This window comes from Hoplias malabaricus, chromosome 5, assembly GCF_029633855.1.
Source record: "Hoplias malabaricus isolate fHopMal1 chromosome 5, fHopMal1.hap1, whole genome shotgun sequence".
Classification (NCBI taxonomy): Eukaryota; Metazoa; Chordata; class Actinopteri; order Characiformes; family Erythrinidae; genus Hoplias; species Hoplias malabaricus.
Genome location: NC_089804.1, coordinates 47,480,886 through 47,506,277, shown reverse-complemented (window position 1 = coordinate 47,506,277; position 25,392 = coordinate 47,480,886). Strand labels below are relative to the sequence as shown.

The 25,392-nt window shown below is 35.1% G+C and overlaps 2 protein-coding genes across 4 annotated transcripts; one reads left to right on the top strand and one right to left on the bottom strand.

Moving 5' to 3' along the window:
* Positions 1 to 160: 160 nt before the first annotated feature.
* Positions 161 to 9,915, bottom strand: si:ch211-112c15.8 (tumor necrosis factor receptor superfamily member 1A). Its single transcript, XM_066673007.1, has 11 exons — positions 9,836 to 9,915; positions 9,661 to 9,737; positions 7,718 to 7,802; positions 7,081 to 7,188; positions 6,845 to 6,982; positions 6,574 to 6,655; positions 5,020 to 5,063; positions 4,631 to 4,801; positions 4,423 to 4,460; positions 4,220 to 4,322; positions 161 to 2,286 (listed from the first exon to the last, which is right to left on the bottom strand). The coding sequence occupies exons 2-11, from the start codon at positions 9,688 to 9,690 to the stop codon at positions 1,955 to 1,957; spliced, it is 1,131 nt and encodes a 376-aa protein (XP_066529104.1). The 5' UTR covers positions 9,691 to 9,737; positions 9,836 to 9,915; the 3' UTR covers positions 161 to 1,954.
* A 2,877-nt stretch (positions 9,916 to 12,792) lies between these two features.
* znf362b (zinc finger protein 362b) lies at positions 12,793 to 25,302 on the top strand. 3 transcript variants are annotated; one of them, XM_066673006.1, is made up of 10 exons: positions 12,793 to 12,867; positions 13,078 to 13,199; positions 15,545 to 15,609; positions 16,540 to 16,684; positions 17,148 to 17,252; positions 17,942 to 18,239; positions 19,014 to 19,238; positions 19,334 to 19,412; positions 19,697 to 19,855; positions 21,180 to 25,302. In XM_066673006.1, exons 3-10 carry the CDS (start codon positions 15,547 to 15,549, stop codon positions 21,294 to 21,296), a joined length of 1,191 nt encoding a protein of 396 aa, XP_066529103.1. In that variant the 5' UTR covers positions 12,793 to 12,867; positions 13,078 to 13,199; positions 15,545 to 15,546; the 3' UTR covers positions 21,297 to 25,302. The 3 variants fall into 3 exon arrangements, with proteins under 3 accessions (XP_066529103.1, XP_066529101.1, XP_066529102.1); XM_066673004.1 differs by having other exon boundaries at positions 16,441 to 16,684; XM_066673005.1 differs by having other exon boundaries at positions 12,837 to 13,199; positions 16,441 to 16,684.
* Positions 25,303 to 25,392: the final 90 nt, after the last annotated feature.

The window sequence follows — 25,392 nt, the reverse complement described above, 5'->3', positions numbered from 1 at the left end:
TGTGTCTGCTAGTTGCTATGGAAACGACAAACTACCTCTGAGCTGAACAACCAAAACAACTAAAGGAAATAAGTATTTTACTATTTAATGTGAACATTTTACTGCTTTTAAGTCTTAGCACACTAGATAAAAAAAAAACAAAAATAAACAGGTAAAAACTTTACAAGAAAACTAAATTAAGGGCTAATAAATGGTTAACATGTTTGCTTAAATATTAATTAAATTAGCTCCTAACCTGCTCTAAATGGCAGTTTTTAATTGTTGTTCTATCTGTTGATCATCTGATGACGCTGTCATGTATAATGTTGACTGACAGAAGAAAAAGTGAGTGATATTTTAACAATATTCACCATACTCAGCCCCACCCATGTTAGGCGAATTTTTTAATTCTATTTTTGAGCCTAAACTCTGAATTTTTGTGTTGTTCCACAAAACAACATAGTAATTAAGATGGTAGCTACCTTTCAAATCTGGAATAGATAAATTCGGGCAACAGGGTAATTTCTTTATATGTTTTTGCTGCATATTCAGGATTGCAAATCATTAATGACATATTTAAATTTTCACAAATCTTTTATAATAGTAGTTTAAACATGTCACAAATTATTTAGAAATACAATATGAGAAATTATGATGGAAAAGGAATGCAATGAGTGAGCGTGTCAACACGCTGAAGTAATCAAAAAATGGCAGCATCTGCAATGTGTGAAAAAAAAAAACAGAGAATGGGGAAATGCATTTAAATGAGTCACTGAGACCTAAAACACAACTCCAAGTCAAATGTCAGATCAAAGAGTTGATGGAAAACAGCTCCCCTTCAGTTTACGTGCTTCAATGACGTTTACTGCATTACTGCTCTTGTGGTGAGCTGGGAAGGAAATGTGCCTACAAAGAGCAAAGGTTTATGTACATGATATTAATCTTCACAGACGGATAGGTGGGGATTTCCTTTTGTGCTCTTAATTATAACCACATTGCCCAGTATCCACAACTGTTCTTCTCATGGGGATTTTGCACGTGTACAGGGGAGTCCGACACTGAAGACCATTAAATCCTTTGTGAAGATATGAGCCTTGTATACTCAGTCATACATTCAAACACTTGACCTTATTCTAAAAATAAAAGCACGGTATGTGCACTGTTACCTGACCATCAAGTATAAATACAAATACATAAAATACATAAGAAATGTAAACATAAAAATATCGCTTTAAGCAATAAAGTCTTAAGGCTTTTTGCTGTACCTATTGATGTGAACAACAGTTTGTGGTAAGAGCACAAAATGTGCTGGCATATCTTTTTAAATGTCAAATACTGTACTTCACCCACAGCCCACCATTTGTGGCGGCAGATGCTTAACTCTGCTAACCCTTAGTCATTCCTGAAATGTATAGTTTTGTTGCCAAATAGTAACCTCTGGACCACTGCAGATCATACATATCTGACAGCAACAAGCCCTCAGTTACAGTTTATGATTTCACTGTGTTACCACACACTTTAACCTACAATGTTCTTAAGGATAGTGTATCATAGTTACATACTCTTACATCATGTTAGTTCTTACTTGAGTTGAACTGTAATGAATCTGCTTATTGTTAAATATGTGATTACAATCATAATGTAATTATAATAGCATACCAACACTGTACATTTTTAGACATCATTTTAAACCATTTCTAGAACACACATGGTAATATTCCAGACTACTTTTAATTAATTAATAACCTAAAGTAAATGGTTAATTGATTTTACTCTTACAGCGCACCATAGATTTTAAAGAGATTTTATACAAAACTAATTTGAGTCATCATTTAAACTGAACAGAAATATATGAAACTAATGAAAGTTTTCCATTAACCCAATCCATTACAGTTTGGACCATGACGCTCTCGAGAACACTGGGAGGTCAGGACCTGGTGAGGAACTGAAAAGCAAAAACCACAGGTTTATCTATCTAGGCCATGTTCATGTCAGGCTTCAGAACATTCTGCAGCTGTTGCAGATTCTCTTGCAGGTCTTGAGCACAGCCGGACAGTTCCATGTAGTGTAGTGTAGAGTAGATGTTCTCCAGGTCCACTCCACTCCTCTGGCTCCATAGTCGCAGCATCTGATACTGCTGTTCCAAATATGAGGGACCGGCCTCCAATTCCACTCTCTCCATCTGATCATCGGACACCGAAAGCAGCCTCAAGAACTCCTTCCAGCGCCGCACAGGAATCTGTCTGATGATGGCATACAGCACCGGAGCTGGCCACGTCTCCTTCTGCACTTCATACCTGCCATGCCCTGAAGAAAGACCACACTTGTTAATAGAAGGGCAACCTGTAGCAGTTAGTGTAGCATATTGGGTAATACCACTACCTTCCATATGGTAAATTTGGGTTAATTTACCAGTTTGGGCTTCTATAACAATGAGGCATATATAAGCCTGTATTCTGTAAGTGCCTAATTGGGAAGTTTCTTTTCAATATTTCTGATTAGTTTGTTTTGTTTTTGTAAACAAAGGTATTCAAATTGGTTTTGTGTGAAATGATGAATACTAAGAATTAGAGATAGCATTCTTGAAAACTGCTATCTACATCTATTCCTCACTGAAAACTCCCATTTTTTCATTTCACTAAATGAGTGTTGATGCTAAGCTGTTACTCAACAGTGGCAAGCACTGGCAAGACCACACACGCAACATGATTCTGTTAAGATACTAAGATAAAGGGGTAAATTCACTAAAGACACTAGTGTTTCAAAGAGCATCTCAATAGTTATAAAATGATATCATTTGTATCATAATCCTGTAAATACAATGAAACTACAATGCAAGATATTATGTCCTTGGGGTTTAAGTGGTTAAAAGGCAGCACTGTGTATTAAGATCATTACACTATAATTCTTTTACTTCGGTAGTTTGCTTTGGTTTTTTTGACCAAGAGAGATTGTGCAAACTTTGATTATTTCTTATAAGATCTCAGGCTTTGTAACTTGAAGTCCACATGTAGTCTGCTTTTGTGTTGAAACTAAAGCAGCACATAAAGCACATACCAAGTTATTCAAAAATATAACTCTAGAAATTGTTAATTGGTTTTGACAACTTTCTTTGGCTGTATTAAGGATGTCATATAACTGCTAGCATAAAATCTTCTCATGTAGAAAAGTCTGGCCTAAATAAATTTGGTCCCTCTGAAAGCACATAAACTATTGGTGATACCTGGGGCCTTTATCTCCAAATCAGTCTAGCTGTGCTGAAAAAATATTTGGATCAGTTCAGATTTATCCCTTTAATTTGAGAAGAAATAAGCTTGAGTGTAAAGAGGTGTTTTTTTAATGGTATTGCCAAACTGAAATCAGTCCCCTCACACTTTGCTTATTTCAATTCTCTCTAAATGGAAACCAAACACTGCTTGTTTTACTATCTGATGCCCATCCACTGCTAGAATCACCTGACAGAAGGAACACAAAAAGCAACACATATCTGTTTTTTTTAAATAATATATATTTTTTTGTTAATCATAAGAGTATAAAATATCATCTATTTTATTTTCCATAAGAGTACGTCCATTTGATTCTATTTTATGTTTAATTATTTTAAGTTTGTTTTTGTCTTTTAACATGTGCTTTCTGAAGTTAACTAAATACTGAGAGCTCTTAGTAAAGAGGCAACAGGAAGCATGAGAGACATAAGACAAAATGATATGTGTTGTATTATCTGATGTATCAGCTTTTCTGTAGTCCTCCTATCACTTTCATCACTGTGTCTCCAGCTTAGCTGACACCCTCACACACACCCACCCAAAAGATATTAGGATAAGGTTCTGAGCTGACAGGAAAACCTGCATGTTCATGTATGGTTTCTTCATTCCACGTGCAAAACACAACCACAACAAATGTATATTTCAAGATTGATGCTGATTGTCATCTATTCTCAGTACACAAAAACTAACCAAATGTTAAATGATCACCTAAGTACTAACATTATTATCTTCTTTAGCCTCCAAATACTAACAGGATTTTTATTAGTATTTTATGATGTTTGGTTAGTACAAAAATGTTTTTATCTCAGAAATAGAATCTTTACACATGAAGGCAAATTCCACAATATTTAACCTTCCCTTTTGGTCCATTACTGATCACACCGTGTAAAATGTGGAGCTACAAGGTTTAGACATGATAGTGACAATATTGTTTAAGGTGCATTCTTTTAAATAGAGCAGTATAATTACTATGCCTTTTGTGTCTTCATTAATTAGTGGAGCTGTGATGCTGGTCATGTTGAGAAGTCTCTGTGTTTGTCTGCTTTCTTCATCTTGTGAGGTTCCAGCATCCATAAGCTTAAAAAAATATATAGAAATAAAAGAGAAATAAACATATTTTTACAGAATTTAAAAACACTGAAATATCAGGAATTCAGGAATTTCAAGTAGTACCAACCATTGGCACCTGGATGTGTGTAACAGGCTGAACTGCGACTGTAAAGAAAGGACAATATTAATATAATATTCTCAGCCTAAAAAAAATGACCATGACCAAATACGCATTTTCACCTTAAAGATATCTAATCCATTCAATATATTCCATTACATCCACAAATAACCTAAAACACCAATTTCCCAATGGCAGCAATAACATGTTTATTTACCAGGTATCTGCACATCTGGTGTTATTCCAGTAGGATCAATGTGTAAAATGACGTTCTTTTCACACAACTGAACTGTTTTCTTAATACAGGTCCAGTAAAAAAGGATGAAAAGAAGCCCCAGCAGCAGAATGGGCACAATGATCAGATACAGCTTCCAATCTTCAGGTTTATCTAAATAAGCCAAGACATCAGTGATATTATACATGACATTCATATAAACGTTAATGAGAAAATAAAACACGTAATATACTGCACTTTGATACAGATCATGTTGATACAGTCAATATCTCTTAGAAGATGTGAGGATATATAAAATTCATTATATATCCATTATATATATTCATTTAATATTAATAATTATATATCATTAAATGTCTTCTACCTCTTACCTTTTTTACAAAAAGGCTTACAGTCCTCATGTTTGCAATGGTTACTGAAAAAACAATGAAGGGAATTTTGAGTATACAGTACAGCAAATATATAAAAATGCAATGAAAATATATGCTTGTCTTTATATATATATATATATATATATATATATATATAATAGCTGCCTAATGTACTTTTATATAAATCATAATCAAACGTTAATTTGTGATCAACAGACATATTCATTTACAAATTAGTTGATTTATGGTAACTTGTTAATGGATGTTAGTGGATATTAGCTGATTGGTGGTAGCTAGTTGACTGACTAATGATCATTGATGTTAGTTGATGCTAACTGGTAACTGAACTTATTAAAGCATTGATATTTGTTGATATTTGCTGATGTTAGCTGACCGACAGTAACTAATTAATGAGGTGATTAGTTGAATTATGTTAGTTGGTTTTAACTGATGAAATTGGATGATTTGATGATGGCTTGCGCATTGACTGGTGGTAACACTTTGATTTACTTTTGTTTGTTGATGCTATTTGATTAATGGTAACTCTTTAATAAACATGTTCAAATTTGTCTGCCACTCTCCAAGCTAATCAATAAATCACTGATGAAATTCTGACCACATTCTGACACACAGCGGCATTGCTGGGATTTTTACAAACAAGTTGCTGCAAGGTAGAAAGTGGTCCACCACCGAAACATCTATAGCCAAGGGTTGCTCTGTGGTGAGAAACTGAAAATCGTTTAACAGCTAGTGAAAAGGTAACATGAACAGATTTCCAATAAAGCAAAATAATATAAACAAATCTATAGTATATCCAGAATTTTTTTTGGAGTCATATATTATGAACAGAGTTATTTAGAGGATCGAGGAAGTAAAACTCTGTCAAAAGTCATATTTATCATATTCAGCCTATAATTGAAAACTACCAGTCATGGACTAAGCAATCTTCAGTGGAAAGTTGGCTAATAATGTGTCCACTTGGTTTCACTTGAGCGTGAGATAAATTAGCTTGAACTATATGTTAATTAACAGAATTAATAAGGCATTTATGACTTTTGTGGTGTTTACTGCAGCTATATGACTGTGACAGGTCTTTAGGAGAGCTGATTTGCAGAACTCTCTAAAATGGCAGGAAATTCTTGCTCCTGTATACAGGAAGCCCACAACCCACTAACCTATATGCTTTAAGGTTCCACTTTGAAGATTTAAGTAGAAGCCAAAACATTTACTTAAACTTTTGAAGTGGTCATGTCTCTTATTGTTTTCAGTCTTAGTTCTAATCTGTTCAGAATGAATGACCTAAAGCTCAAACAAAACCCATTACAAACATAAAATCTATTCTTTATTCTACTGATTAAATTCATACATCTATTAAAAGTGTTCATCTAATCAACAAAAAACTTCAACTGACAAAGAGGCATTTTGCTAGCCTGGTCAATACATTTTGGGTACATAAATCAAGCCTGTTTAGAAGGCAAAGGCCTTTGACAAAACCAGAAGTGGGCATTATGAAGGAGGAAAAAGATTTCAGAAAAATTTCATGATATTTCTTACTCGGCACATGGTTGACATATCCCCTTCTCCAAGTACTGACCCAGCTTGCAATTCGGTTTGCAATTGTCTTTACATTCAGGGCCTGTAGAAGCATGAGAAATGTAAATCTTGAGATGGTGGCAAAAAATATAAATTAATATATTATATTAAATTAAAAAATATTACAAAATTATAATGATAATATAACCAACTTTGTTAAAATGCTATTAAAATTAGCTTAATTTATTCAGGTTGGATTTTGAGCCTCTGTGACATCTGTTTTGGTACTTACATGTGCTGCAGTTTTTGCAGCCCTCACAGTCCATACAGTTAAATTCTTCGGCAAAGGTTGGAATTTTGTAAAAGCCTTTTTTGCAGGCGCATACGCGGTCTTTATCTGCTGTACAATCATGCTCAACAATCTTATTCACTGTAAAATCAATAGATATCATTAAAAATTCGACACCATTAGAACATCTATATGTAACTGCACTGAACATAGGATATGGTACTATTTTTTTTACTCACTCTTAGAGTCACAATGCTGGCATGGAAGACATTCAGGTCTGGAATCATGATTTGGATTGTAAAACTGTGGGGAACACCTCTTACAGCTCTGTCCATGTTTGTAACAGCCTGAAAGATTAAATGAATGCATTGCTATATGTGGAGTAAACCAGCTATACTTTGGAAAACAAAAACAAAGCTTTCTCTGATGAGAAAGTAAAGCCATTTTGGTTCCCTAAATAAATGTTAGAGACATTTGAGTGTGGATAACTTTTTCAAAGTTTAAGGTTCCTGTACATAATAGAAAAGGATCAAATACTAAAAAATACAGAAGGATAACTCCAAAATGATACTGTTGGTTATATAATGCTATAGTTACAATGTGTAACCTGTTGTTCCTTTTAAAACATCTATTGATAAACATTATTCAGCATTAAACATATAGCTGATGCCACCACACATTTATAAAATATATTGTATATCAAAATTATTTAAGACAAGGAAAAGCTATTCTTTGCACTTGGGTGCTTCAATAATTTAAGAATATTTATTAATGAACATCAGTTCTCCATGTCATTTTATCTGATTTAAGAAGGCTTGGGACCCAAAAAAACTACCACTGTTACTTGGGTTCATTTGACAACATAAGATTTTTTACCTGGTGGGCAACCTTGGTTTGAAAGTAGACATTCCTCCAAGCAGCATCCAGTCTGGCACAGAAAGGCTGCAATTAGAGCCAGTGCCTACAGTAAAACCAGCACAAACACAACTCATTAGTGAATTAACAAGTACCCACTCAAGGACAGATATCTTAATATGCTTCATGGTATGTGATATGTTTACTATGGGTTTAACATTTTTATTGTACATAATATTTCATAGATACCTTTTTTGTAGATAAGGTTGTTTAATCAAACACAAAGCCAGAAAACTGTGGCTGTGCTAAACCTTAAATACAACATGAACTCTGAGAATGATTCTTAAGAACAAATCAATATAAAAACAGTGAATAAATACAATGTTCCTTTAAATATATATATCAAAACATAACATTGGGCTTAAGCATAATATATCATCAAATTACTTATTTAAAAACAAGCCTACTAAACAAACACGTTGAATTCATAATGAAAGATGCAATGGAATTACCAAAACAATTCCTTCATTTGACAAAGGCAAGGGTTTTGTTACATTAAAAATATATTTGCCTGCAAGGCTGCTGAGTTTTAGTTTGACATGATCAGAAAATAATCTCTCTGACTCAAATCTAATCATTTAGTTATTAATTTTATTGTAGGGGTGGTAATTAAAATATATAGAACTTATTATTGTCCACTATGATTTTATCAGTAAAATATATATTGAAATATATGGGTCTCTGAACTGGATACACAGTTACAGATAATGAATTAATGAAGAAATATATAGGTCTTTAAAAAAGGCAAGAGAGAGTTATCTCTACACAAAAACCACATAGGTTACTTCCTATGATTATAAGTTTTTACAAGAGAAATAGGCTCTAATGGCATAATTTGTCAATTAATGCATTTTAGGAGCATTTAGAAATATGGAGTGGAGGTGGGGGCGTTATGTATAATAAGAATGGATTTAACCAACTAAAAATGTTTAGAATACTTATACTTAAGTGACATGACCCAAAAAAATACAAATAATGACTAATGTAGCTTTACTGCAATAGATGAAAATGTCATGTTTTACTGTTGAATGAGTCAGTGCTTGACTGAGGGGAAATTGATCCAGTGCTGCTAAGACAAGTACTTACAAACATATATATTCATAAAGTAACATAAAGCCAGAATAATTAAGACGTGTAGGTGTGTGTGTGTTATACTAAGATTGTGCTGTGGATTTTAAAAGCCTGGTTGCTAAAGAACAGGTGCTGTACAATAATGTACAAGACATGCTAAGTAACCTTTTATTAGAGGAAATCTGTTTAAGAGGGTATTGCATTGAGTGTTCGATTGAGCGTGCTTTTAATGCTTCCTTTTTCATATTCCTACTATATTTAGACAACCGATAGAATTCACAGCCAATAATCCTTAGAAGCAACATGCACCACCTTCTCCAACCACTCTCTCACATGCTGTTGTATTAATAAACCAAACACCAACTGATAAGGTCAATGCACTTTCCACTAGAGCTCTGTAAAAATATAACATACAGTCTCTAGTCATAGCAGATTTCCTAAACAGTGAAATAAAAGCATTTGAAGAGTTATACCCAGCAGAATATCATTGTTATACTGCTATTTAAATGGTTTATTGATAGATATCCCCAGGGACCATTAATGGCCAGAGATGGTAGGTTCACCTTCAGTCTCCTCAAGTCAACCACCAGTTGCTTTGGTTTATTAAAGTTCAGGCTTTAATAATTCAACCTAACCCATTTCACTAAAGCTCCAAACTGTTCCATTATCTTTAGATACCAGTCCTCTATCACCTAGAAATTTGTAGAATTTGATCTGATGCTGCAGCCATGGGTGGCATAAATATTAACAGTCTATTAACTACAAACTATAACTATACTACCCTGAAATTAATTTATTAACAGTTCAGTAAATACTTCATACAAATTACTCACCAAAACCCCCAACGATGTAGACATACTCATGAAGAGGTTAATTTTATATTTCCAGTGATCAGGAACACGAACATAGACTGCAATTGCATTTCATGAAAAGTTACAGAAAGTAAACCAATAAATAAATAAATATATAAATGAAAGCAAATAATCAAGACATATAAAGCTCTTTTACTTTGCCAGTCTACATTGTAGCCCCTGACACAAGCATATTTTTGTGATCCTCCCCAGAAAAAAAAAGAGTGAACTGTGTCGTGTCGTGGTGAGCCGAAACTTTATGTGTCAGAAATGGGAAAGAAACTCTCAGAGACAACAGGAAAACACGTCAACCAACCAATCTGCGCTCTGAGTTGAGATGGTAGGCTAGACTTTGGTTATCACAGAGGAAGTCTTGTGCTACTGTCTGCAAACCTTTTGAGACCTACCCAATTTCAAGAGAATATAATTGGCTGTCTCTCTAGGTGAGTATGATGGCCCACCATCTCTTCCACCGTACAGTCGGCATTGGCAAACATAGCCTAATTAGGCAGTTCTCCTCAAAGTGTGCTAAAAGATGTTGTATATGCAGCAGCTGGGAAAGAAATATTATTGCCTGGCATCACAAGTCTCAGAAGATGCATGCTCTAGCCTTGGCTTTCCAAGTTTGGTAGGATTATGCAATTGGGGAGAACTAGCAAGAGGCTGACCCTTGAGTGTGAAATGGCAATGACTAAAAATTTGGAAGAAACTTGGACAAAACAATTCCTTCACAGTACGTTTTATGATAAGGCAAAAATAGTTTTTAAGCCTTCTCTGCCATTAACAGATAAACAGTGCACATTTACCATTCAAATGAACGTTACTTACATGATATGTAAATTACATCGATTTTTTTAGTTATTTCATCATTGTCATTTAAAAAATAAATAGTTTTCATAAGAAAATAACCCATACATTTATCACAAAAGTTAACGTAACAAAAATACTAAAAAAGCTAGTTCTGGTCCATTTTCCAGTGGCTTGTTCTTATGAAATACAAAATGTAAAAGGCTAGTGGTATTCGACAATTAAAAAGAGAGAGATATGTGTAATAAAGGACATCATAAAAATGTATAATGATGTCAGCTACAAGCGCTAAAAACAACCTAGTGTATCATGAAATCTTAATCTATCTGGACAAACAGTGGCATCTAGCGGTGAGTGAAGACCTGGCACATTAAAAAATGTTCCAAAACTTCGTTAGCCATCAATTTAGTTATAGCAACGAAACTTTTTACTATAATAATAATTTAGTATCTGATAATACTGATAAATTATCAATGATGCTTATAAAAAATGTTTTCATGAACCATTAAGTTATGATACCTCATTATTGTGATAGTATATTAATTTGTTATTACCAGTATTGTGAACTATTCATTAGGGTATGATGTCATTAAATATGACATCTCAAAAACCCTGAGCTCATGTTTACCTTCAAATTTCAGCCATGACTACAGACTTAAAGTCGATATTGAAACCCGGAGCCTCCTTCCCATATCTAAGATAGGTCAGATCAACAGAATTAAAATAATGACCTTACCCAAATTTATGCACCATTTTCAGAATCTTCCTATGTTTCTGCCTGCTTATTTTTTTTTAAAGAAACGAGACTCAACTGTTTTATCATTTGTTTGGGCTTATTTTTTCAAGCACACATCTCTTAGGTTCATCTACAAAAACTTTATGATGTTGGAGGTTTAGCTTTGCCAGTATTTAAATTTCATTACTGGGCTGTAAATATTAGAGCACTTGTGGTTTGGACTTGGATTAAGTTTTCCATTTTAACCTGTGCTTAAGTATAAGGACCATTGGATTAATCTGGAAGCCATCTCATGTTCAGGGTCTTCTCTTCCAGTTTTTCTTTTCTCAAAAGTGAAGATTGTGGAAGTGTAATTGGGAAATAATTTAAAATTGGAAAGACTCTTTGAAGATTCTCAATCAAATTAAGACCTTTCTTAAAATGATAAGGGCATATGTTCCGTTGGAGATATTTACATTGAGGACAACTTTGCTTCATTTGCCCAACTAAGGGAGAAACAATCTTCCTTGTATAGACCTTTTTTACTACCTTCAGCTCAGACACTATGTACACAGTTGTTTTATTATTACACTGTATGTATATATTATAACCCTCATATGTCTTCTTCTTATTCTTGAGATTTAATATCAAAATTCCATTTGTTTTTGATATCTCCTCTAGATACTGATTTTCTCAGAGAAACATTGGCTATGGATCTTGTCACTCTTATATCTAAAGAAGTCAGGGAGGAAAGTTTATCTAGGTTTTCACATTGCACTACCAGTTCTAAACATAAGTGGACACATACATATGTAAAATTGCACATGGCACTGTGGCTCATCTCTTCTGCTTTTGCCCAAATCTATATAACTTCTGGTGCAATACCAATACCAATGTATTCGCTTATAACTTGGTTATGGTTAGCCCACAATTACAGCCAGACCCAATAATAGCATAATGTGGGTATTCGGAGTGTATGGCCTATGCTTCCCAAGTCCATCAGCAAATTGTAATGACCAGTATGGTTGCAGACAAATAGATTGCTTTTTTGTGATTTGAATCCTTTCTCTGCCTCTCGTTTTGCTGAGGTGACACACACAAGGACTGGGGTTTGATTATATCTCTCTTTATAACTTTTCTATTGATATTTTTGTGATTAAAGAAATGTGCAACATCTTTGAACAAAATAAATATAAACATTTTTAAAAAATTAAATATTATATTATTGTTATGAGAGTAAATTAAATACATCCTTAATGTTAGCTGTTGAATGGGAATGCTAATTTAAGTAATTATGAAATTATAGCATATGATTATTATGTCAGATAGTATTTGGAGACTATTCACAATTTTTATGAGGTGGTACATTATTATTGAGAAGTTATGCCATTGTGGGACATTTTATATGACGTCGTTATGAGATTGAACTATTGCTATGTGCTATGATATACTGTAATTATGAAAATTACATATTGTTGTGTAAATGTGTTGCATTTAGAGATTTGACGTCATTATTATGAAATGGCGCGTCATTATTTTGAGTTTCTTTTGAGAGACGTTATGTTAATTTGCAACAACGCTTGCGTTTCAGTGTGGTGAATACTGTAGATCTGAAGTGCCGAATGGTGGGAACCCTTAAAGCTGTGCACTGATTATTTCTGAAAGAGGTTTGTAATACATTCGGTCACATATTCAGCATTTGGTTTTGCAAACGCAAATCGTAACGTATGGTGTAAAAAGGCCAAGCGGCGTTTTCGCTATTAATTTTGCCTCGTTGTCCGCATTACTGAAATGTGTGTATGCATTGCGTTTCGGCTGTATTTATTTTTGTGGGGGGTTCCTCTCCGCGGCTGAGAAAAATAAACCCCTCATTTCAGCTTCATCTGAGAAACAGAAAACCCAGAAGTGAACGAGCGGCGACCCGGAAGCGGTGAAAGAACATCAAGCGCTTTTAGCTGTTTTATTCTGCGAGGGAAAAGCGCTGCAGCGGGAAGAAAAGGTCTGTCACACACCTTCTTACTGCTTTTATCAACGCGACACGAACATGTAATCACGGCGCGGGCACTCACAGCCGGTATCGGGGCAGTTTAATGTGAGCGGAACATTAAATATCTTCCAAAACATCATTAAAGCGAATGCGGCTGATTTTCAGTGAAAGGGTTTTTGTCTAAAGAAAATTTACCCCAACCGCTGTGTGGGGAAAAAACATGGAGCCGAATACAGAAAGGAGATATGAACTGAGCTTTTCATGGTTGCATTGTTGTAGGAAGTGTCAGTGTTTTTTTTTTTTTTTTTTTTCCAAGAGGGGCCGGGCAATTCAAAGGTGTGATTCTACCCCATAAACAAACACCACATTCCCACACATACAAACAGAGACAAACACATCCAGCCCTGTGGGCTCCGGCTCTCCTGCCATCCGTCCGACCAGACACCAAAGAAATCGAGGCATAAATGTGCACAAGACTGAAGTTGGCTTCATGTTTTTCACCTCCTTTCGAATTCTCCGCTCCACCTTAAATAGCACAGGCGCAAGAGGAAAGGTGCACAAGTTAAGGTGGAACGGAAAATTCCAACAAGAATCCAACTTCAGGCTCCCTTCGTCAGATTTGCGCTCTGTTTAATATGGCGCTATTTCTAATGAAAATAAAGATATGCTGCCATTTTAGCGCTTTCCTTTTTCTTTTTGCTGAAATATTTCAAACATTTTGCTGGAATTGTGCAGATATATTCTGACGGTATGAGACAGGGCATGTAAGCTGACTTCCCTCTTCAGCTCAAACAGCTCTTCTGAAAGAAACAAACTGTTTCAGTTTTTATTTACCCCCTGAAAAAAATTAACATTAAAACAGGGAGCCTGATTTTCTGTGAAGTCTGTTAGGCTTTGTGTAAGTTACTGTGTTATTCTTCTCACTGAAAGCTCATTCTGATTGTTATTACGGGTCAAACAATACAGTCACTTTAGGTACGGTTTTTAATTCTGAGATAAAGATAACATTCTCGTTCTGCTTTTATTGTGAAAGAGGCTTGAATTTACAGAGCCATCAGATTAAAATACACACGCTAGCTTGGCTCAGAAAAGCTCAAATTTACAGAATGAAAACTGCAAAAGAAAAAAACATCAATTAATTAAAATCACCTCAGGGGTTTGTGAATAAAATAAAGCCCTGCCTCCTCACCGTTCCCTTTCTGTTCACCAGATGATAAATGAGAAACATCCTAAAAGGAGATGAAAGAGTATATGAAACAAAAGTTTTAATTTGAGATCTCAATTCAAATGTTAAAACAGAATTTTTTATTCCAAACCTTATTTGAACTAAATGCCAACAAAGTCATTCAAAGTAATGTAATATGAAATAAACCAACTCAGGATTATGAAACATGGGTGTACTACAACACATTTATGTACACTTGGGTACAAAAATAATGGGAAAACTCCAGGTTTACATGAGCCAGGTAATAATACATTTTCTACTTTGCAACCAGCCAGTAATCTCATGGAAATTGTGACAAACATCAAACTTCCTGCTACATCTTTTTGTTAACATGGACCCCCTTTCGCAAATATTTATCTCTGTTTAATGGTTTCTTAATATATTCAGTCCTGCCCTTCTTACAGCTTTCTCTATAATGCTGAAAAGACGGAGACAATTGAAGTATATGTTCTTGAATCTAAAAAAAAATCTTATTCTCTTTGATTTAAATGGATTTCTAGGTCTTAATCTGATTGATGAAATCAGAGTATACTTTTTGCATGACCACCTGAATAATCTGATAACTTCTTTAGGAACACAGCCATTCTAAACAAAACAATAGATCTATAAGGAGAATAAGCATATAGAGATCCTGGGAGCCCTAACAACTGTGCAAGATTAAGTAGACCACCACAACTGGTAAACAGTAGGCTACTTAAAGCTTTCATATTTGAGAAATGGGAGAAAACAAAGACCAAATCCTTCTTCAGATTTGAATAAATCCACAAGTGTCTGTTTGTGCCCTTCTTTCAACAGAGGGCAAATCAGTGCTGTAGGTCTGAAAGTCAGAAACCACACCCCCCTCAAAAACAACACCAATAAAAACAACAGAAAGCACGCCTTGCCAATAGAATGGAAGATTCAATAAAGGCATTCCATTTAGAAACATTTGTCAGTAATATACTGAAAGGCAAGTCCATGTAGCATTATTGGTGTCATAGCAACATTTTTTCAGAGATGACACAACATGCTGAATATCTTTGGAAGGACAAAATACTTGTGTGTCATCTACTATAAACTTACATGAAGATGTAATGAGAATTATTCTTGTAATGTTTAACCTGTTTAAAAACTGTTTCTGCTTTCACTGAAGGGATGGCTGAGCCTCGATTCAATAATCCTTATTTCTGGCCACCACCACCCTCCATGCCTGGTCAGGTGAGTTCAACTTATATTTCTCTCAGATAGAAACAAAGCCTGCATTCATATTACCAGGCTGTAGTGACTCAATTTTGACATATTTAGGTCTTCAGATTTGAGTCATTTTCATATGTGGTCTTAGATCAGATACATATCTGATTTGTGGGCATGTGACATGAATGTGAACTGTCAGATTGGATTTCATGCATCTTTTTGCCTGTACACATGCCCTTAGTACTGTCGTCATCAGCCAGCCAGGCTCCATGCTCCCTACACAGCTGCACTGCACGGGTGATTAAAGGAGCACTAGGTAGTATTTTTATCCTAAAAGTACAGCTTCAAATACTTTGTGATGCTTCACTGACATGTAATTGAAAGAATAGAGCCTCTCTCATTGCTACTTTGGACTGGGTACTGCAGAAACTGCACAATGTAACCTTTGGAAGATGGTAGGAATATGTCAGTTTAAACCACCCCTTAGTAACCAAGCACTGATGCTCAGTTGTGCCAAATGAGTGGTAAACTAATTACTACAGCAGTGATTTTCTAGTCCTCTTAGATTGTAATCAAATTCGTATATAATGCCCCAAATAAAATAAACTCTGTATGATATCTGGTCCCCTATGTTTTAATCTAACCAGCAATTTACTTATTATTCACTGCCAGCATATTAGAATGTCCTGGAAAGAACAAGAATATTTCTTTAAAAAATACAGCCTTACGTAAATTCCATTACAAATTGCATACATATGCACCATTGAGTGAAGGTCCCTGTATCCTGTGAAAATAGACCGCACATACCAAGTAATATCCGTGTCCCCAGTTGAGCATAATGAATGATTCTTACAGCTGGATAACCTGGTTCTAATCAACAAGATCAAAGAGCAGCTGATGGCAGAAAAGATCAGACCTCCGCATTTGCCACCCACCACTATTCCCTCTCAGCAGACCCTGCTGGTTGCCTCGCCGCCCTCAGATGCTGGCCAGCATGTGATGTCCATCCCTAAGCTGCAGCAGGTTCCAGGGCTGCAAACCCACAACTCCCAGCCAGACATCGCTCTGCATGCCCGCCCAGCCTCCAGCACTGTCTCAGGTACAGGTCAGTTTAGCATATCTTTAAAGAGTATCTCATCAAAAAAAAAAAGGACAAACATACAAACCAAAGTTGGGTTTCGAGGTGGCTGTTAGCACTGTTTATGACATGTATTTCTATAAAATATCTGTTTTCATAGATGTTTAGGTCATAGTTTTCATAATTCTAAACTGCCAGGGATAATATTGTAAGATACACCTTGTATATCAAGGGCAAAACGATAAAAAATCATTATAACTTTTCTACATGCATTGACTGATCAACTACATTTAGCGTAAAGGGGAAACTAAAAACTAAATGGTAGATCCATTATTTTAACCATTATTATTCAGTTTCTACTGGGTAAGCTATGTAGTTGTAACAGCGAGCAAAAGCTGAGCCCCTACTTACGCCTACAATTTAAGGAAACAAACTGCATTACAAAGAATGGTTATAAGTAACAGATTTCTGTACAACGATCTAGAGCTGAACATGGATGACAAGTCAGCTGTAAAAGCTAAAGGATTATGGGAAGACTGGCATATGCGCCAAGCTGTAGACCAGGCTGCAAGATTGAACCATCGATCAGGTAAAAGAAAAAAAAAAAAAAATGAAAAGAAAAAAGAAACAAACAAAAAAAAACAGCAACACTGTTCATTAGTTAAGCTACACATCAATGCAAAATAAGATCACTGTTCCCAGTAGTAGGCATTTACAAATTTAAAATATTATAAAAAAAAAAAATTGAAAATATACAGTAAACCCATTTTAGAATGTAATATCTGGTTTTAGATTTGTATACACACTATAGCAGTAAGTCAAAGAATTTTACAAGGCATACACATCACCTTCTTCCCATGTTAAATAAGGATCTTCTACTGTGTTAACCTAAGATTCCTGATTGTGTCTTCAAAGAGCCGTTAAAAAGCCTTTGTCAGCTACATATTTTAGAAGAAGTGTTGATGAATTTTGTCTCAGGTAGTTGCATAAATAAGCCCACAAACTATATTTTGATTATGTATATGTTATTAATACGTATTAAACAGATTATTTGATATTAACAGAATGAAACAATTTTTTTGTAGTATTTAATTTATTAATAGTAATTATATGTATTATATCATTACTATTAATTATGTTAAATACATTATAACTAATATGATCATTATTTAGAAAAATAGTGCAATTTTATCCATTTTATGATAAATCTTATGATTTATAGGGTAAAAATCAATAAATATCTATTAATTACAGCTTTGGCCCCCTCTTCTTGTACAGACAGTCACAGCACTTCTGAGGCCATGACCCCCACTACCCCCACGTCCAGCACTCAGAATCGGCTGGGAGGAGCACCCTCCCTGAACGTGATCTCGGGCTTGGCCAGTGCTCCTGGCATGGATCAGGTGAAAAGTGCGAGTTTGGCAGGGATGCTGGGACCTCAGCCAAAAGCCCAACGAGGCCGTAAGAAGATCAAAGCAGAGAACAACACCGGCCCCTTGCTTGTGGTACCCTACCCCATTTTGGCATCAGGCCCTGACCAATCTGTCACCATTGCCAAAGAGGGCAAAACCTACAGGTGGGAATATTTGTTCTATTCAAGGTTATAAGCCCTTTCATATATGTTAGCCTAAATTACAAGTTTAAATGGTACAGGGATTCTTATGGGGAAAAAATATCAGTGTATCGGTGCGTTAGCATATTCTGTTTTTCCAATTGAAAAGAGGGGGGAGTGCAGCACTGCAACCAAGTCAGTTTTTTGTCAGAAAACATGAGATAAAATTCTGTTCTGAATATGTGCTGCATACTGTGTAGAGTGCCGAGACTTTAGAATTGTCCCACCTCCTCACCTGAGTTTCTCCATTTACAACGCTGGGCCCATGTTTATGTGAGAGCGCAAAGACAAGGTTTAACAGAAAAAAATCTGATACAAGGAGCATGGAGAAATAAGCTTACTGATTAAATACAGCGAAATGGCCGAAAAAGGAGCCAGTGCTCACCAGCTTCTCATTGTGCCTCGAGCTGAATTCAGCTGTGCTGCAACTGGTCATTCTGAGCAGGGCAGTTTAGACACGGTGAGAATAGTTTTATACTGGTTGTGGATCTTTGTGGCATTTTGAACAAAACATGTCACATATATTTTAATTAAGACCCAGGAAACTGTGTTTACTTGGAAAAGGGGAATAATATGTCCCTTTTAATGTAGGACTGCACTGATACATGAAGTAGTTCTGGTCAGAGTTGAAGCTTTATTTACTGATTAGAGGTTAATACTGTTAAATAATTAAAACATTTATTCAAGCTTATAACTAATCAGTCTAACTTATTATACTGAATTATATATTTTGTGCAGGTGTAAAGTTTGTCCACTCACCTTCTTCAACAAGTCAGAGATGCAGATTCATTCCAAGTCCCACACAGAGGCCAAACCCCATAAGTGTCCTCACTGTTCAAAATCGTTTGCCAATGCTTCATATCTAGCGCAGCACCTCCGGATTCACTTAGGTATCAAGCCTTATCACTGCTCCTACTGTGAGAACTCCTTCCGCCAGCTATCTCACCTGCAACAGCACACCAGGTCAGTGCTTTTAATGAACTCTATACAACCACATCCAGCAACATAAAATGTTTTGCCTAATGCATGTGAATTTGTCGGGGGGGTTTATTTTATAGGATTCATACTGGCGATAGACCATACAAGTGTGGCCAACCTGGATGTGAAAAAGCTTTTACGCAGCTGTCAAATTTACAAGTGAGTATCACAAATATGAATCGTAATTTATGGCAGAGTGTAACAATGATTGATGAGAAAGCAGGAGAGTTGGCTCAAATAAAACAATGACAAAGAAGTTAAGAATCTTCATTAAAATCTACATTAGTTATTCCCTGAAGCCTTTAACATATAGACATCATCACATGCTCTGTATCCTCCCCTTCATGTAATTAATAAACACTCTTTTTCTTGACCCTATGGACAGGTTTAATCTATTTATATGTTTCAGAACACAGTACCACAACTTTTCTTTTATCTCTTAGTCTCATCAGAGGCAACACAACAAAGACAAACCATACAAGTGTCCAAACTGCTACCGTGCCTACACAGACTCGGCCTCTCTACAGATCCACTTGTCAGCACATGCTGTGAAGAACGCTAAAGCTTATTGCTGCAGTATGTGTGGCCGTGCGTACACATCGGTGAGTACTGGTCTTCTTATCGCACTGTGGCTAAACCTTACATCATGAGTTGGACTATCCTAAACAATATATATATATTGTTCAAAAAGCCTTGCATATTCTACTTAAGGTGGAATGGAGAATTCAAGCTCAGCAATACACCAAAAATATATGCATTTGGCTTTGAGGTAGATGTTTTAGTGACATGGTGTACACTTGGTTTTGTTTTTTAATGTGGAATGGAATGGTTTAGTAAGAACTGGTAAATAAAGCCAATAAGCTGGCCTATTAAGGTGGAACTTAATGGTTGAATATAAAAATGGTGAGATGAGAAGCAAAGATCTGTATCCTACAATGATATTTAGGGTTGAAGGGAAAAATCACTAACATCAGTGTCTAAACATTCAAGGTGGATTTAGACAGTAAAGCCTTGTAAATGCAGGATAAACTGCAGCAGCTTTAAATTCTTATTTTTCACTAAAGATTGTAGAAATAAATAAATAAATTAATTAAATTAAATTCAGATGTATCCTCACCATTCGCTAGCTCTCAAATCTGTGTGCTTGAAACCTGTCTAACGTGTTTACGAAGACCCAGAAAGTTTGTGGTAATACAAATAGTGAAAACCTACAGACAAGTTAAACTTGCACCAATAACCGTCGTTATTTTCCCCTCAAACATACTGTTCCACCTTAAAAGATGTGGTTACAGCTGCGTTTCTCCACAATCGTAGTAGGTAGATGTTTTACTGACACAATATACAATTGGCTTGTGTGTTTTAAATTGATAAAGTGGAATAACAGTTGCTTCAAAAAGAGTTTCAAAAGCTAGCATTATATCAAGAATTCGATAACAATAACAAGACTTGTAAATGAACACATTTAAGGTGAAAATATAAATATTTCCCTCACATTTTGCCTTTCTTTGGTATAGGATAGGAGTTTTAGTGAAATGATGAACACTTCTGTGTAAACAGGTTTATTATAGCACATTCTTTTTAGCTCCTACGTTTTTAAACTCGTCTTGGGCTGGTTCGCCTATGTTGTTAGAGTTATGAAGCTGCATCGTAGTTCCCATTTTAAACATTTTGTGTCAACATTACGTATTGCTCCTTTAAGTTAGTCATAACTGAGTATAAAATTGCCTCGTTCTCCATGTCTTCCAATCATCTTTCTAATGGCAAGGTTAAATTCAGAAATGGAAAATGTAAAAAAATGTCTGAACCATAAAACTGAGATCCAATGTGTGGCAGTGTTGCCCACCAGTGTTTCTGTGCTGTTCTAATCAGATTTGGCAGCATGTCCTCACTTTTCAATACACATTTCCTGTTTGTTGTTATTTTCAGGAGACCTACCTTATGAAGCACATGTCCAAACACACAGTGGTTGAGCATCTTGTTACCCACCATTCTCCACAGAGAACAGAATCTCCTAGTATCCCCATACGTGTCTCTCTCATCTGAACTTCCCTATGCTCTTTTCTTTACCTCCTCTTCCTTTCAAAAAATGTTTTGTTTTTGTTTTTTGTGTGCCAGGCTGTTCTTCTCTTGAGACTTAAGAAGACAGAAAAGAAATATGCAGCATCCCAGTTCTCAAAGGACACTGTGTCTGCTATATTGTTGGATATTTTAGCCATTTAGTAATAACAAATGTAGCTGCTCAACTGGCTACAACTTATCCCTAAGTGTCCGAGATTAAGCTAATTAATTGCTCTCACGTTATGTTATCAAGGGTGTGTTAGGGAGACATCCAAAGATAAACTTTAAGCACTTTCCAGTCTTGGGATTTCAGTTCTTAACTTTCAGCTTTGTTTTGTGAGGAGAAGTAAAGCCTTAGTTTCAGGGGCTAAATATGTTTAAGAAATTAAAGTGGCTGTGTTTTTTTTTGTATGTGTGTGGGGGGGTTCTGTTTTTAGTTATGGCACCATGTGATTTTACAGGGTAGTGTGTTTAATTTCAGTCTGGACATGACAAATTCTAGACTTTAAGCTTCTTGAATCCTTCTAGACCATAGGATTAAATGTAGGAATCATGCATACAGGCAATGTCAATGTGATGAATATCCCTTTCAGAGGACAGTTCTGATATGATCCTGGGAGGTAACCAAGGATTTATGGTTTAAAATGTGGGTCTAGTTGAGTAGTGATTAATTATGCATTCTTATGCAAAAATGAGAGCATCCCTAGAGAAATGATTGTTGATGATTTCGGAAAAATATATCCTCTACAGTGAACAACCCAATATTGTAATCAATATTTTAATTCATATTTAATATTTTTTGATTAACTTAAATTTAACAGTAAATTAAATTGACGCATAGTAGTTAAGCACTAAAACAGGCATTTTCTTTTGGCTCCCAAAGGAGTAAATTTGACCAAGGGTGCTCAAACATTTGCAGACTCATACTATACATAATAAAATCATGTATGTGCACAAATGAGCATAATTTATTAGCATAATAATTCACAGGAGGCATAGTGCAGAATTATGAGCTTGCTTGATCAAATCATAACCACATTTTAAACATTAAATTCTAAAAAGGCAGCTCACATGGACTTTACCAAGTATATCTTTTGGGCAAGGCTATGTGGTAGGATCCCAATATTAATATTATTATTGTTTTTTGTCTCAAAAGACATTTAAATTAGAAATAACTTGGAGGCTGCAAAGACTCCAAAAAATTGTGCACATTTAAGAGTGTTTGTATGACTGGGCGCTCTCTAAAATAATTTCTTGCATTAATTACATCACAGATGTATTTCTTTTTGTGCAATGTCATGGATGTCAATTAGACTTCCTTGGCTCTCCCTTCCATAAGCTCCAACTCATTTTTTGTGAAGCAAACTCGCCTCCCCAATTGACGAACATACTATTTGCATGATGCGTTGTTCATTAAATGGGACAATGTAATGACACAAGGGTGCTATTCAAGTGTGAAATGTCATAACCAGAACCACATGTCCAGGTCAAGCATTTTTCCTCGTTTCCACCAAAAGAGCAGCATAGGTACCTTGACACATAATATGTACAGCAGTTATAGGTCCCTAAATTGGGTATGAGAATATTAGAATAATGGCAAATTAATTTAAAATATGAAAAAGCCATTAAAAAAGCCATGCACTCAAGATTTGTACATTTTTGTGGAGTATTAAAAGGTCAAATCTATTGACTCAAAGTGGGGTAGGACTGTGATGTATACAAATAAACTAATCTACAATTTTTCTTCACTGTGGCTCTGAAAACAGGTCCTCTAAATCAGTATCATAGTGGGTACTTTAATTTACTTTGAATCATAGTATTATACATGTAGTGTAGAAATATCCCTGAAAAACAGCAACAGTGTCAAAAGGGAATACAAAAGCAGCACAGGAAGCTTGTTTTGAATGTATAAAGTTACTGCAAAGCAGATAGCTAAATCAACTTGGTTTTTTATACGTGCTGCTGTTTGGCTGCAGCAGTGAGTAGGGGACATTAGATAAAGATCCATCAGAAACGACACTCCCTCACCTCAACTTTTATAAATACTACATTAAAATTGACATTAACTGTGAAAAAGATACATTAATATACAAAGTTACCCCCTCTTAAAACAGTGATATAATTTTTAGTTTCTCAGTTATTAGCACAACTTCACTGAATATAGTGTTTTGTGTCCAGCCTTATGCTCCATGTGGCCTCACTAATGTAATCCAAATAGTCATGGCAGCAAAAAAGGCAAGATGATTTACAATATTTCCATGTTTAGATTGTAGTTTGTTCCTTGTTTTATTTGTGTGTAACGCAGTATACAGTATAGTTAGTGTGGAGTACAAGTTGTTAGTATTCAGCATTTTGCAGATATTTCCCCTGAAGGTGGGCCTAAACAGCCGGTTAGAAAAATGAATGTGCAGGTGCTTACTGGTAATGACATTCTACTCACAAGTACACAATTTTGTTGCATTTTTTTTAAATGTATAGCTCTCTTAATACATTCTATTTACAAAAAGCCTGCACCAGATCAAAAGGTTGTTTTTTAATATCGCATTAATTCAGTGCATAGTTATTTTTTGAATGGTCAGATGTTTTTCCCTCAAATGACACTGCAATTACATTACTTCCATTGTTAGTTTTGTCTTCATTCATTCTGTACCAGTCACTTGTTAAGCTCATACTGTTTCATTGATGAACATTTAAGAAACTGCCACAAGTTTTTATTACTTTGTTTTATTATTACTGTTATTGTTATTCAAATTTTAGTTGTTTTTTTTCGTTTTTTTGGACCATGGGTTGTTGCTACACAATACCTCTCATGCACATTGCCCTAAAATTATTTGTTCAGTAATGGTTTACTGTCTCATACAAATGATCTTTTTAAAACATTGTAAATGTGACCAATGCAATAACTTCAGTTAATATATATGTTTTTAAACCATGTTTATTCATTTTCTTGGTGCTTACATTAAGAAAAAATATGGTGAAAGACATCAGGTAACTGATGTCCCAAATCCTGCCTGTTACAGCTACACTTCTCTAAATTGTAATGCAGGGGGCAGACCAGACATGTGCAAGTGTTCCTCATTCTAAACAGTCTCTACTGAATGATAGTTTGGCCTAGGGCAGTGTGTCTGAGGCCTAAGAAGAATGTTCTTATTGTGTGTTCTAAAACTTTAACAGAAGATACATGATGGAACTTGAACATGTTTACATATCAATGCCCTTATCAATGTATTGGGCATTTAGGTTTCCACAGGCTGTTAGAGATTTTAAACTCCATATTTTCCATGTTAGTCCGAATAGGCTGTCACTAATTCATTTATGTAATTTTGTTCTTAAATACATTCTTTGTTGGGCTTTAATATAAAACTGGGTTACCTTAGCCAGTTGATAATTTGCCTGGAGAAAATACATTTTGAGTTGATCCAACTTATTTACTTCTCCCTAAATACAGTGTGTACATTTACTATAAAATATAACATGTATTCTTTAATAGTGCAACACAGTTTAGATACTGTCCTTTGTTAATTTTGTATATGTATTTCCAGCTATTAATAATTTTCTGAGAGTACTGATTGTTTTTATTATCCATCCTTTTTGTCATTTATTTGTAAGCCTTAATTTGACTATCATTGAATGAAAGTTGTATTTCTTTTTATTCCCCCATGTTGATGTTAAGCCTTTTTTTCCGCATGGAATTCTCTGACTGTAATCGACCTTAATTGTTAACATATTATGTATGGCATTGTTATATATGTCTAGAAATTATTCCTTTTTTCTTCATTTGTCTTGCATTGTGGTCTCAAAGATTTGGCTAAATATGCACAGACAATACAGTTAAATGAATTTAGAAAATATCAATGTTGAGGACACTTTGTATCTTTATCTTGTTTAATAAACTCAGACTGTTATATATGTGCTCAAATAGTTTTTAAAACTGCATTTAATTTCAAAGTATACTTGTACAAAATACAGAGTATTTAGTTCAATTTTGGGACCAATGCTGAAGCTGATATGCACTACTAACTAAAGAACCTTAACATTTACCACAGGAGTTATGTGTGACTTTGGTTGGAACATCTGGATA

What these genes read in the sequence shown, in the direction of transcription:
- znf362b (XM_066673004.1), top strand. Translation starts at nt 15,547, where the DNA reads ATGGCTGAGCCTCGATTCAATAATCCTTATTTCTGGCCACCACCACCC. An exon ending in CACCTGCAACAGCACACCAG is followed by an intron (nt 19,239 to 19,333) that starts GTCAGTGCTTTT and finishes TTTATTTTATAG; the next exon opens with GATTCATACTGGCGATAGAC. An exon ending in CGCAGCTGTCAAATTTACAA is followed by an intron (nt 19,413 to 19,696) that starts GTGAGTATCACA and finishes TTTATCTCTTAG; the next exon opens with TCTCATCAGAGGCAACACAA.
- si:ch211-112c15.8 (XM_066673007.1), bottom strand. Translation starts at nt 9,690, where the DNA reads ATGAGTATGTCTACATCGTTGGGGGTTTTG. An exon ending in CTACATCGTTGGGGGTTTTG is followed by an intron (nt 7,803 to 9,660) that starts GTGAGTAATTTG and finishes GTTTTACTGTAG; the next exon opens with GCACTGGCTCTAATTGCAGC. An exon ending in CACACATCCAGGTGCCAATG is followed by an intron (nt 4,323 to 4,422) that starts GTTGGTACTACT and finishes TATTTTTTTAAG; the next exon opens with CTTATGGATGCTGGAACCTC.